The sequence below is a fragment of the Pteropus vampyrus genome, unplaced genomic scaffold (assembly GCF_000151845.1).
Source record: "Pteropus vampyrus isolate Shadow unplaced genomic scaffold, Pvam_2.0 Scaffold95, whole genome shotgun sequence".
Taxonomy (NCBI): domain Eukaryota; kingdom Metazoa; phylum Chordata; class Mammalia; order Chiroptera; family Pteropodidae; genus Pteropus; species Pteropus vampyrus.
In genome coordinates this window covers 1,170,461-1,182,947 of record NW_011888876.1, presented here as the reverse complement: position 1 = coordinate 1,182,947, position 12,487 = coordinate 1,170,461, and the positions used below count along the sequence as shown (strand labels likewise).

Genomic DNA, 12,487 nt, shown 5'->3' with positions numbered 1-12,487 from the left:
GGGGTGGGACAGGAGTTATGATGACGCAGTGACTTCTCCAGAGCTCCCTCTCAGTGTCTGTCATTCACACGTGCTGTCAGACAGGCCCACTCAGATGGACGTCTCGGGTCTCACAGAGGCGTCTATAGTGCCTGGGGTAGGTTACGGGTCAGTCTTAGCCAGTGCTTCTCAAATCTCCTGGCATCCCTGTTGACAATGAATGTTCCCAGGTCCACCTCCCAGACTCCCTGGGACAGAAGATCTGTCCTGGGGCCTGTACATTTTTAATGGTCTTTTCGGATGATTCTCTAGGGAGATTGTGAGCACCATTCATTTCACCATTCTCAAACTCAGACGAATCTGTCAATTAATGTTTAAGCAGTGCCTTTTGCCAAAAAGAACTGCAGAAACAGCTGATGCTCGCCAGCCCGGCCATGTCCTGGGAGCCTCTGTGCTCCAGGCCCCTGATCCGTGATCCACGCTTTACCCTACATGGTGTTTAGAACTGGGGCAAACTTAGCTACACTCCCTTCTAGAATGGATCCTGGGGAAAGCAAGGTCGTTACTGCTGATTGCGACATGCAGCATCAGAGAGTCTCTTGTGTACTGATCAGTGGGAGGTCAGGACTGGTGATATTTTAGACTCTGTAGTGAAAACCACACAGCAATGAAAGGCCTGACAACTCTGAATGGGACCTTCACGTTCACACTCATTTACACTCTGCCTACCTGATCTCTGGACTGTATTTTACCAGGGTCCTCTCTTTAGTTGGAATGTCTTTGGCCAGAAATAATTCTGACCTGACTTGCTGATGCCCAGTCATGAGAGGGTGGAATTTTGGGGGAATAAAAGAAAATGAAGCCTACAAACGAGAGGGCCTGATCATCTAGTTTCTGGCCCCAGCCGGAACCCCAACTTTAGGGGAGTTCGGCCACTCCTGACCACCAGGGGGCCCCGCCGCGTCCCTCACTCCCCCAAATCAAGGCTCCAGCAGAAACACTGCCTGCCTCTTACCGGGCCATCTCCTTGGTCTCTTGCCGTGCAGTCGCCATCTTGATCATGTCCCTCAGGAGGGGCATCCCGCCTTCTTTAATCAGCAGGGGGCAGTACTTGTCCGCTGTGGGGAACACAGGGGCAGACAGCAGGGGGTCAGGGTGGGTCTTCCCTCGGCCAGGGGCCCAGAAACCCACCCCTGCTGCCAGGACTGCCTTCCCAGAGGGGTGTGACAAAGGCACAGGCTTGGGTAGTGGCACTGCTGCAGACTCGCGTGAACTGTGCTTGCCCAGCCTGGAGTCCACTGGGGTGAATCTTTGGGAAAGGCCCTTCCCTATTTTGGTAAGCAGTAGAATTTGTTCGCCAGAGCTCACCCTATGGAAAATATCACCCCAACGAGTGGCTTCTAGTCTCTGAGAAGTTTTGGTACAAATACAGATTCCTAAGCCCTGCCCTTGGGTATTCTGATGCAACAGATCCGGGAACTGTTTGTTTGCATTTTTAATAAAATGCTACCAGGTGATTCTGGTGACCAGCCAGGATGGAACCCCTGCGCCTTCTTATTAGGTGGGTTCATGGTTTACTCCAACAGAGAACATTGTGGTGCTTGGTATCTCCAGGGTTTACACTCCATGGAGGACGTGGGCATTTCGGTGGACCTCCAGCAGCTCCGTGTAGTGGCAGCTGTTTTTATTATCTCCATTTGACAGATGAAAGAACTGAGGTTCAGAAGGATGAAGTAATTCATCCAGAATCACTCCAGAAGCTTGTCTGAGGGGGTCCCAGCTCGGGGCTCTTTCCTCTGTGCTACGCTGCCTCTTTGAGGCAAGGTGCTACTTTTTGGTAAGACTAATCTCAAATAATAATAATAAAAAAAAAAGGCTAATGCTTATTGAACAGTTAGTGCACACGTGTTGGTATGTAGTATGTTCTAAGCACTTTACGTGTCTTATTTCACAGCAATTCTGTGAGGTAAGTGTTGTTATTATCCCAGCTTAAAGATGAGGCAGTTGAGGCACAGAGCTGTTGAGAAATCTGCCCGAAGTAACACAGCAAGTGGTCGAGCCAGGTTTCAAATCCAGGCAGTCTGTCCCCCGAGCTGGCACTCTTGTCCACTCTGCTGGTTACAGGACTGAACGGCACCCAGGTGCCAGGCTTGGAGCTTTACGTGGGTTCTCTTTTCACATCAATCTCGCGAGGAAGGTGTTGTCATTACTCCCCCTTTACAGAGGAGGAAACCAAAGGCCCAGAGAGGTTAGAGAACCTGTAAGAGGTCACCTGACCTCAAGTAAGAGAGAACTAGGGGTCACACCTGGTCTGTCATAAAGACTCTTGGCACTGTACCTTCTTTGTCCTCTCCCTCAAAGCCACCAAGCAGAGGACAGTTCAGGTTCTTCGGATGGACGGGAGGGGAGGACTCTCTTTGAGGGAAATGAGATCTGTTTTAAAGTTCTCTCCTGTTCTCTTGGATGTGTTTCCTTAGGGGTTAGTTCTTTGTTTGGGTACGTCTTACTCTGTTGTACAGAAGGTGTGGAGATTTTTGACTTGTCACTCATTTGGAAGCAGGAGGTATTAAGAAAGCTGTCTGGGAACTCTGGATGGGCCATCTTGCCTGCAGGCCTTTTCCAACCATGGGGCAGGCGCCAGCCACTATGCTGTGTGTCCCACAAATGCTGGAGGGCAGAGGGCTGTGCTCGGAGGCACAGACTGAACCGGCTCTCCTGGTGGTCCCCAGCCTGTATTACGGGCTCTCTGAGGGCAAGTCTGCTTTCAGCTGGGTGAGTGTCCCTGTGTCTGAATGGAGGGCGAGTGAGTACTCACGGTAGACAGACACAAGGTTGTACAGGGCCCAGGTGGCCCAATGCTGGCTGACAGGGGAGATGCCCTGGGGAAGGAGGCGAAGAATTGGCTCAAAAGACCTGTAGGAAGAGAAATCAAGGTCACCTCTGGTACGGGGGGTGGGGAGAGTGCACTTCGTTGGGGTTTCTCTTTTCTGAGGGGCCCTACGGACAAACCGCGAGCAGGATGCAGGGGACCTAGGGCGTCTGGCCCTCCAGCCTGCTTCAGGCTGCACAAAGGGAGCCCCCTTGTGAGACAGGTCAAGAGCACGGACGTGTAAGGGAGTAGGAAGGACTCAGGTTAGGTGGCACAGAAGCTGGGGGCCTCGGTACGGAGGAGAGACCTAGCTTGGGGTGGGGGGCGGAGCACCCGGGGAAGCAGAAGAAAGGGGACTGCACTTCTTACAGTGGCCCTCTACCGGCCATCTCTGCAGTCATGTCCCAAAGCCTGAAAAACGTATGTGCAAACGCCCTGGGCCACTGATTTCCCTTCATCTCCCCTCGGGAATGACGTAACTGGAGTGTTGGCCACGAGCATGAGCCCGTTCCTCCCAATGTGGGTTTTCAACTTCAGTGTCAATCAGTACAAGATGGGCTATCCACACACAGAAAGTGACCCAGTCAAAACATGATGAGGGAGACCCAGACCTGTGGCTGGAAATTCAGTCACAAGATAGAATGACTATGCCAGCTGGACTGAAGGTAAGTAAATCTGTGCGTACAAAAACTGCTGGCAGGGGAGACGCCGGCACGTTGGCAGGGGTTCTTCCAGCGAATGGGGTTATAAATGATTTCTGTTTTGTTTCCTATTGCGTGTCTGTATTTTCTCACAAATAAACACGTATCGGATGTTTGTAAACAGCAGGCTTTGGGTACACGCAGGTGCCGACGTGAATGACACATGCACCAAGCTGTATAGCTGAGCTGTGTGCCTTTCTTCTCGGTGCCGTATGTGGACTTCACCTCAGTAAGGAAGACCCGACAGAGGACTAGAAGAAAGGCAAGCTGTGGCCAGGCCATGCTGGGAATAAGGGTCCTGTCTCAGCACTCGCCCCGCCCTCCCCACTCCGCACCTGTAATTGATATTTCTCCGTGAGTTGATGTCCCAGCTCTGAATCGCTGCCCACATACGCTCCTCCACCTCCTCCCGCTGGGGTTCACAGATGCCCCAGGCCTCTGGCCCATCAAACATGATGTGGGAGAGGACGCCACAGGCATTGTAGGACACCTCGATCCCGTCGGCCTTGCTCTCCAGCAGGTTGCTGCCAAGGAGAGCGAAAAATGGAGTCCGATTCCTTCTGAGTCCCTCTTCAGATACCAGCTGCTGGACCCTATCTTACAAACCACATGCCAGAGGTACTATTGATTTCTTTATCACTTACTAGCCATACCCAGATGACTTCTAAAAGGGCCCCGGGGTCACTAAGATAAGATTTATCGGTGAGAAGACTACTTGTGAGGGTTGAAAGAATAAGAAACCACATTATAAAGGGAAAGCGGCATTTATAAGAGAAACCTAGGCTAAGAGCAGTTGTTGCCATTGAGCATAAATTAGAGCTCTGAGCATCCTGGCAACCAAGGCAAAAAGGTAAAGGAGAGAAGTACCAACCTGAAGACACTGATAAATTGGGAAGTCATTAGCTGGGGACGCAGCTCCTTCACCTCTGCCACATTCCCCAAGAGTCCCAGCATGTTTCGATGAAGCTCCTGCTTCTCTGGAAATTCCTGGCCAAATGAGAGCCATTGGGCTACATCAATTAGTACTTAATTGTATGTGGTATTGTTAACCTAGATGCTTTATGAGTGTCTAACTAGACAAAGAGGGGGTGCAATATGTTGTCCTACCTTCTAGTGCACCCAGGATAGTGCTGGGTACACACTATAAGGGACTAAAATGGTGGGGGCTCCTTGCCACAAAATCAAAGTCTGAGTGGGAGTGAGACCTATAAAATTGTAAATGGGACCAACATGGTTCTTTTACAAAAGCTCAAAATATTAGTTTCACAAGATCCTCTTAGAAACTAGAGCAAGAAAACAAGGGATGAGTTCTGTTCACCCTACTGGACAGAATCCTGTCCAGCTGATCTCCCAGTGGACCCCAGCCAGACTGGGCGTCTGAGGAAGCACTGCCAAGAAGGGTGGGTCTGGCCTTTCTCTGGAGGGAGGGCTCTAAGAGAGGGCCCAGCCAGGCCACCTGGGAGGTGTCTGGAGCTTCTGTCTGCAGCAAATCCTGGGCGGGGGGGAGGGAGCCTGAGAGTTGTCCGCCACTGCCCTTCCATGGGGGCCACGGGAAGAGGGGCTGCTGATGGATTTGGCTGGTGGGCAGCCTGGGGACAGAAGAATGGCTGCGTGTGTGGCCTGGGAGGCTGCCGCTGCAGGGAGGCGCTACCTTCAGGCAGTCCAGGAAGAGCTTCATGCCGTTGAAGTTGAGGAACATCTCGCAGTTGTCGGGTGTCTCGTCTGTGATATTCCACAGTGCACTCCAGGAGAACTCCATCACCTGGTCACACTGAAGGTGGGCAGGAAGGGGTGGGGCTCAGCACCGGCTCCCCCGGGCGGGACCCGTGGGCTCCTGGCACTCGGTGACGGGGGCCCCTCACAACATATAGACGCTCCCCTCTTAGGGACTAGCCCCATATGGACCAGCCTCTCTTAGGCTGCGGGAGGGCAGAGCAGGTCCATGAAGACTTATGACTTACTATCTTGTCCAGAAGCTTCTTCTGAATCAGCTTCAGCATGGTCTGTGGGAGGAGAAGAGAACTTGCTGGGGCCAGGCCTCAAGAGCCCCCATAGCCCCCAAGAACCAAGATGGAGAAGGAGCATCAGCAATTCTGCTCCTGGCTAATACATCCTCACAAGATCAAATCTGCCTATCTATTTGGGAGGCTGTTTGAAAAAGTACAACCCACAGACTTGGCATCGGGAGGCCTGGGTGCTAGTCCTGGTGCCACCCCAACTCCCTGTGTGGCTTGGGGCCTCCCCCTCAGTGGAATTCAGCCTCCCCAGTGATAAAAATGAAGAGACAGGATGCTCCTTCCTCATTCTTTCCTTCCTTTCAGCAAATATTTTTCTCTCTGCTGCATCCCAGGCCCTACGAGAGGAAGTGGAGGAAATGCTGGGGGTGTAAGGATGGGAGGGACAGCATGGAGTCTTTCCCCATGGAGTTCACAGCCCGGTGCAAGGCCAACATCAAACAGCTAGTCCCTCGGACTCTTATCTAATCCCAGTTGGGAAGAGGTATCAGTCTGAGGAGGCAGGAGTGACTTATGCAGTGGAACCTAATGGGTTAATGGAAGGGCCAGGAGAGAATGACAGAATGTTCTAGTTGGAGGAAATCTATGGGGGTCATAAGCAACATTCGCTATTGGGAAACCTTTCCTTTGGTCTAGGCTGACTCCTTCGTGTGGCAGCGGGGCTAAGGAAGAGGAAGGGAGGAAGGCAGGGAGGGGCAGCCTGCCCGCACGCACCACAACAAAGCCCATCTTGCCCACGGCCTCCTTGTGGTCATTGTCCACCTGGCAGACCAGGGCGTTGCACAGGTGCACGGCGATGCGCTGGATCGACTCGTCCTGCCGCGTGGGGTTGAGGATGCTGAGCAGGAGCTCGTTGACACGGCGGTACTGGAACTCCAGCTCCTCGGGGATGCTGAAGTTGCAGAGGGTCAGGCAGCAGTTCCGCTGGACCTGGGCCGGGACAGAGACAAGCGGAGCGGAGTCAGGGGTGGACTCGAGCTGGACTCGAGGGGCTCTTAAGAGGTGAGAGAGCATCCGGGGCTGTCGTGTCCGGGAAGGCTTTCTGGAAAGGAGACTACAAGGCTTTTCTAAAAATCATTTAAAAAACAATGTAAAATGTAGTATACAGAAGAGTGGATAAAGTACAAATGTATAGTTTTACAAATAATTATAAAGCAAACAAGCTTTCCAACAACTGTGTAGCCACCATTTAGGTCAAGAAATACAACGCTGCCAGCACCCAGAAGTCTCCAGATGTCCCTTTCTGATCATAGATACCCACTATCGCTGATATTTTATTCGAAAGACTCTCTGGCACCTTCTTTTTTGTTCAACTATAGGTTTGCGAGATCAAGCATGTTCCTATAAGCAGCTGAAATGCATTCCTTTTTCATTGCAGTATAGCATTCCAATTTATTCATCCATTCCACTGCTGCTGTACGTCTGGGTGGACTTCAGTGTTTCACTACTTTCCATAATGTCTTATACACGCATCCTGGTTTCCGAGCCCATGGGCTTCTCTAGGGCACACACACATGGGTGGGGCTTCTGGGTCTTAAGGTGTGTGTTCGTGTCTTCGACTTTACCAGGTAACACCGGACTGTTCTGTAAAATGGCTGTAACCAGTTTACACTCCTACCAGTGGTGCAGGAGAGTTCTAGCTGCTCCACATCCTCAATTTCTCTTTGCGATGTTGGTAGGTTTATATTTTTTTTAGTGTTCTCAGCTCATTTTCCTTGTAATTTAATTACTTTCCATCCTTTCTCGTTAGATATTGGAAGTTCGGTATGTTTTATTAATTATGTAAATTAGAGGATATCACCCCTGGTTAACTCTTTGTCTTCTTCCAATTCGCATATATTTTTTTAATTTGAGAAAAAATTTATTTTAAATTATAAAAGTAATACTTGCTCACTGTTCAGATAATACTATCTGAAAAGAAAGTTAAAGTTCCCCCATTTCATTCCCCAGAAGGAATCACTGTTAAAAGTTTGGTGTACGTCCTTCTGGATTTTTCTACTATGTGAATACGAACATATATTTGGGTAGAGAAGAGCCAAAAAAAAAAGATATATAAATTGGTCTAAAACTTCTCTTATCAATACGCAGTGGACATCCTTCCACGTTAGGATGTACAATTTATCATAATGTCCCACTGTGTGGGTGGATCACGTGTTACTTTTCCAGGCCCGTTACTAAAACATTTTGGTTTCCTCTGTTTCTATTTAATCAAAAAGGGTGGATGTATGTATATCTTTTTCCCCTAAGAATATTTGACGGTGCAATACCTAGGCTAAAAGAGAAACGCATTTATAGGTTTGGCAGGTCCTGCCAGTGGCCCTCCACAACAGCTGTTCCATTTGAATCTCTCTAGTAGAAAGTGTAAGAGTGCCCTATGCTGACCTTTGTCAACATCGGGTGTCATTGATCTCTTGAGATGAAATATGACATCTTGTTATTTTAATTTCCATTTCTTTGATAGTTTATTAATGCATTTGAGAGTTTTAACTAGTATTTTTTTTTTCATTAAAAAAAGAGGCCCCTTTTAATTCAATTATAAAATGATTATAAAATCAACCTCAATGTGAAAACCAGTTGTCCTCAGGTCTGGAGTTGGCAGGCAGTGGGAAAGTGGGCCTTCTCACCCCTTCGGAGGCTATAGCCCCACCATCGCCTTTCTGGAGGACAGTTCGAGACTACATACCAAATGCTTTAAAAATACACATACCCACTGCCCCAGCAATTCCACTTTTAGACATGTAGCATAAGGATAATCAATTAAGTATCACCGGGAAAGCCTTATTTGAAATGGCAAAAAATAAAAAAAACAACCTAAATGTTCAACCGTTGGGGCTGATTCCATAACCGCAGCCCATACACTGAGGGGAGCCCCTTCCTGGGGCTCCTTGTGGGGCCGGGGCTCGGCTACTGCCTCTGAGCCCCAGCACAGAGTCAGCACGAGTGGCCTCTCCCTGGATGAGGATGCTGAACACTATGCTGACACCAACGATTATGAAACTGAACCATTAAAACCAGCTCTCTGGGGGAGGACAGCTGGCATTATGAATAACTTTTACTTTCTAGTTAATACATTTTCGTATTAGTTGAATTTGTTTTCTAAGCATTTGGTATCTTCTGTAATCAGAAAAGAGACGCTATTTAAAAAATTTTGTTGTAAAATGTTGATTTGGGAGAGGTTCACATTCACAAGACATTGTTGAAATGAAAGTCCACATTACACAAGCATCACCAGAGTAAGCCCATTTACTAAATAAATATGCAGACTAAAATCCAGAATGACAGACACCCAGTTTTAACGGTGGCTATCTTTGGGTGGCAGGATTATGGGTGGGATTTTTTCTTTATATCTGTACTCATAATTTTTCTGCAGCAAATTTTTTTTACTTTTATAAGAAAAACAGCTATTTTAAAAAAAAGCCCCCAGCAGAGTGTTACTGGGCAGAAGGGTTGAGGAGTCAGCACGAGTAGAGGCCCAGAGGCAGGAGAACAGGGTCCCTGGGTGGAGGGTGGTAGTGGGTGGCGGGGTTGGGTTAGGGGGCCCTGAAAGCCAGGTCCCAGCATCTAGGGGTGATGGTGTGGGAAAAGCGAGTGGGGAGGGGGCAGTGCAGAGCCAGGCAAGAAAGGGTGGGAGCAAGCATGGCACCCTGATCTGCAAGCTGGCTGGCAGGCGGGGCCGCAGGGTGAGCAGGAAAAGGGGAGCAGGGCCAGAGCATGCAGGGCCATGGCGGGTCGGGGGCTCACCGTCACCTCCTGGTAGGATTCCATGCCATTCAGCACCACCTGGATGACCTGCCGACGCAGCTTGACGCTCTGCTCTGAGCGGTACTCGGAATTGGTCAGGTAGAAGAGGGCGGCGCTGCCTGTCACTTGAATGTTCTTGTCATACTTGTGGCACTTGAGGGCCGTGATGACCAGCTACATGAAGACAGGGGACAGGGGCCATGTTGGCAGGCCCTGTTGAAGTCGTGCAGGGACAGGCCCTCTGATCCAGCTCTCTGAGCGCAGACGGGGCCGTGGTTCTGGGACAAGGCAAGTGGGATGTGACGGGGTGGGGTTGGGGTTTGGGAGGTAGGACTTCCGGTATCCTGGGGATGGGGCGGAGGAGGGACAGGGGCTCTGGGCACATGGCTCAGCCAAGTCCAACGCCCTCCAGGTGGGGACAGACAGGAGCCCGAAGACCTCCACTGCCCCCAGGCTTGGGGCTGACCTTCAGGGCTCGGAGAAGCTGGCTGCAGCGCTCGATGCGTGCGATGTCAAAAAGCAGGTTGATGGCCCGTGAGGTGATCTCGGGCCTGTGCTCCGTGTAGGCCTCGATGGCATTCAGCACCTGCTCCTCGTTTTTGTCACCACTTACCTGGGGATGAAGCAAGCTCAGAACAACGCGGAAGAGGCCAAGTGGTGGGATCATCAGATCTCAGCTCTGTCTCTAGCCCCACGGCAGACACCCTGGGCCTCCCCCTTCCCGCTTCCGGGGTACCCTGCTCCTCCCTTCCTCCCCTTCCCCTCTCACTTTGTAGGCAGGAATGTGTGTGAGGCGGCACAGGGAGGTCTCAAAGAGCCCAAGGAACTGGAGTGGCCTCTTCAGAGCCCGGAACGGCATGATGCTGCTCTTGGAAGGCTCGATGCTGGGGGAAGAGGGTGCTGGGATCAGTGGCCTAGGGCCCGGCTGCCCTGGGTTCAGCACAAAGGTGGGCCTCGCCCTGGGGTGGCTAGGCATTTACTAGGGGCCCTCTTCTAGGCCCTCTGGCTCATTTTTTTTTTTTCTTTTAAAAGGCAAGGGACATAGACTCCACCTCTTGATGGGTGGCAAGGTCACATTGTAGAAGAACATATGGGATGGGAGATATCGTTGTAGCCATCTTTGGAAAATACTATCTGCCATTCTAGTGAAGATTTGTCACCTTTAGGTTCCACCAATAATCATAGAGGGACACGCCCATCAACTAAACCCTGCCAAAGTATAGTTGGGGATGGGGCCTATGGCCAATTACAGCTGGATGGGTTTGAATCAGATCTCTTAACCAGCGAACCCAGGAACCAAGCTATCTGCCGCAACACCTAAGTAAGAGTGGTAGACAGTGTCAGCCCCGTCTGAACACTACCACACTGTCTCTGGCCTGTACGAGCTTCGTAATTTTCCAGTTGCTCCTAGCACCTGTACCTTCCAGCCTTTGCACATGCTGTTCCCTCTGCTAGAACACCCTTCAGAGGAAGGCAAACTCAGAATGAACATTCAAGACAGCTTAGACACCATTCCTCCCTCCTCTCCCTCCTCTCTGATTCTCAGGGCAGCCCTGTGCTTCCCCTAACACAGCCCTGATAATGACCTGACTGTCCCCACTAGCTCGTACAGACCGGAGAGGGCAGGGCCCGATTCGTTTATCTCCAGCACCCAGAATAGCACTTGGCAGAGGGGCGCCTGGTAAATGCTTGTCGAATGATACCCCGCTGGCAACCATGGCAGGCAGGTCCCGACCTGGTCTGCCCTGCTTCCTCGTCCATCTTAGAGATGCTGCAGTTCTCCAAGATCATGTGGCCAGAGATATCCAGGGACATGAGGTTTCCCAGCTTCTGCACAAAGAGGCTCAGCACTTTGCGAGTCAGCTTGAACTTGTAGTAGCTGGAGAGGCGGTCTCGTGAGATGTCCAGGTGTCTGAAGATTGGGGCGGGGAGCACAGGTCAGGAGCTGGACACAGGTGGGGGCGTCCGCGTAGACCCCTGCTCCTTCAGTCCATGGCTGGGCAGGGCCCACCCCTGCTATAACTGTTGCAGTGTATTATGGGAAAAACCCTTCTGAGACCTAGGTCCCTGAACAGCCCTGATCCAGCTGACACACGGGGTTTAAGGAATGGGACTGTCTCTTCCATGCCCGCTTCCTGCCTGGCCAGAAGTTCGAGAGCCTTCTGGGAATGACATCACCCACCTCCCCACCCCTGCCCCAGCGAGCTCTGGGCCGGCCGCTCACCGCAGCTTGTGCAGCTGGACGATGACGCGGATGTGGTCGTCCGACAGGTCCATGTTGTAGAGCACGAGGGACACCAGGCTGTCTTTCCACTGGGTGAGGAAGGCTGCGTCGCTCGTCTGAATGCCTGAGAGGTCCAAGGTGGCCAGCGAGTTGAGCGGTCGCAGCAGGGACTCCACGGGGACCCCATCGATCATGCGGCCCAAGTTGAGGAAGCGGAGGCGGCTAAAGCCCTCGAAGGTGAAGTCCTTTACCAGCACTTGGCAGGTGGGGTTGACCAGGCACTCGTCTTCGCAACCCCCTGGGTTCTCCTCCTCGTAGAAGATATTTGCGCAGCCAAAGAGGCTCAAGGACACCAGGGTGTGGCTGAAGCTCCTCAGCGTCTGCAGGCTCTTGGCGGACAGCTTCTCGCAGTTGGTCAGGTACAGTTCCACCAGGTCCTGGCACCAGGCAGAGCTCCATCATCACCAGTGCCCAGCCCCTTCCCTAGGCCTGGGCCTAGGCTACAGGTAGGCTTGGGGAGGGGTCCACGTGATGGGGGGAAGCACCAGAGGGGCCTTGGGATTCTTGCCTTGGAGGCGAGCGACTCTGCCCGACTCCCTGTTTGACTGTCTCGGGGCCAGCCTCCCCCGGCCATCCCTGGTACCTGGCGAGGCAGGTCTCACCTGCTTGCGAATGGCTTCCAGGTCCTGGTCCTGCACCAGGTCCTCGCGGAGATGGATACGGGTGAGGCGGGTGCTGCGGGGATCTGAGAAGAGGCTGAAGAAGCTGTCGTGTGGCTCAAAGTTGCAGGCGGCGTTGACCAGCTCCACATACCTGGGGGGGAAGAAAGCCTGGTTCGGGGGAGGGGCACAGTGACCCTCATCCTCCTTCCGAGTCCCAGCACGAGACTGCCCCCTGAAGCCTTCCTTCTCTGAGCACCCCAGCAGCAATCTCTGTCTCCTCCTCATAGTACCTGGTT

The 12,487-nt window shown here is 51.8% G+C and overlaps 1 protein-coding gene and 1 long non-coding RNA gene across 4 annotated transcripts; one reads left to right on the top strand and one right to left on the bottom strand.

The window, feature by feature from the left end:
- Window positions 1–9: 9 nt before the first annotated feature.
- On the bottom strand, window positions 10–12,477 carry ZER1 (zyg-11 related cell cycle regulator). Of its 3 annotated transcripts, none has more exons than XM_023532992.1 (14): window positions 12,192–12,477; window positions 11,530–11,966; window positions 11,041–11,217; window positions 10,075–10,189; window positions 9,772–9,918; window positions 9,312–9,479; window positions 6,279–6,494; window positions 5,511–5,552; window positions 5,201–5,320; window positions 4,421–4,536; window positions 3,885–4,073; window positions 2,795–2,892; window positions 995–1,097; window positions 10–186 (listed from the first exon to the last, which is right to left on the bottom strand). In XM_023532992.1, exons 1-14 carry the CDS (start codon window positions 12,474–12,476, stop codon window positions 123–125), a joined length of 2,277 nt encoding a protein of 758 aa, XP_023388760.1. In that variant the 5' UTR covers window position 12,477; the 3' UTR covers window positions 10–122. The 3 variants fall into 3 exon arrangements, with proteins under 3 accessions (XP_023388760.1, XP_023388761.1, XP_011362465.2); XM_011364163.2 differs by having other exon boundaries at window positions 12–186; window positions 9,306–9,479; XM_023532993.1 differs by lacking the exon at window positions 3,885–4,073 and having other exon boundaries at window positions 9,306–9,479.
- On the top strand, window positions 4,067–11,714 carry LOC111742459. Its single transcript, XR_002781330.1, has 5 exons — window positions 4,067–4,167; window positions 5,207–5,326; window positions 6,334–6,566; window positions 7,133–7,239; window positions 11,577–11,714. It is a non-coding gene; the product is annotated as an uncharacterized LOC111742459 (long non-coding RNA).
- Window positions 12,478–12,487: the final 10 nt, after the last annotated feature.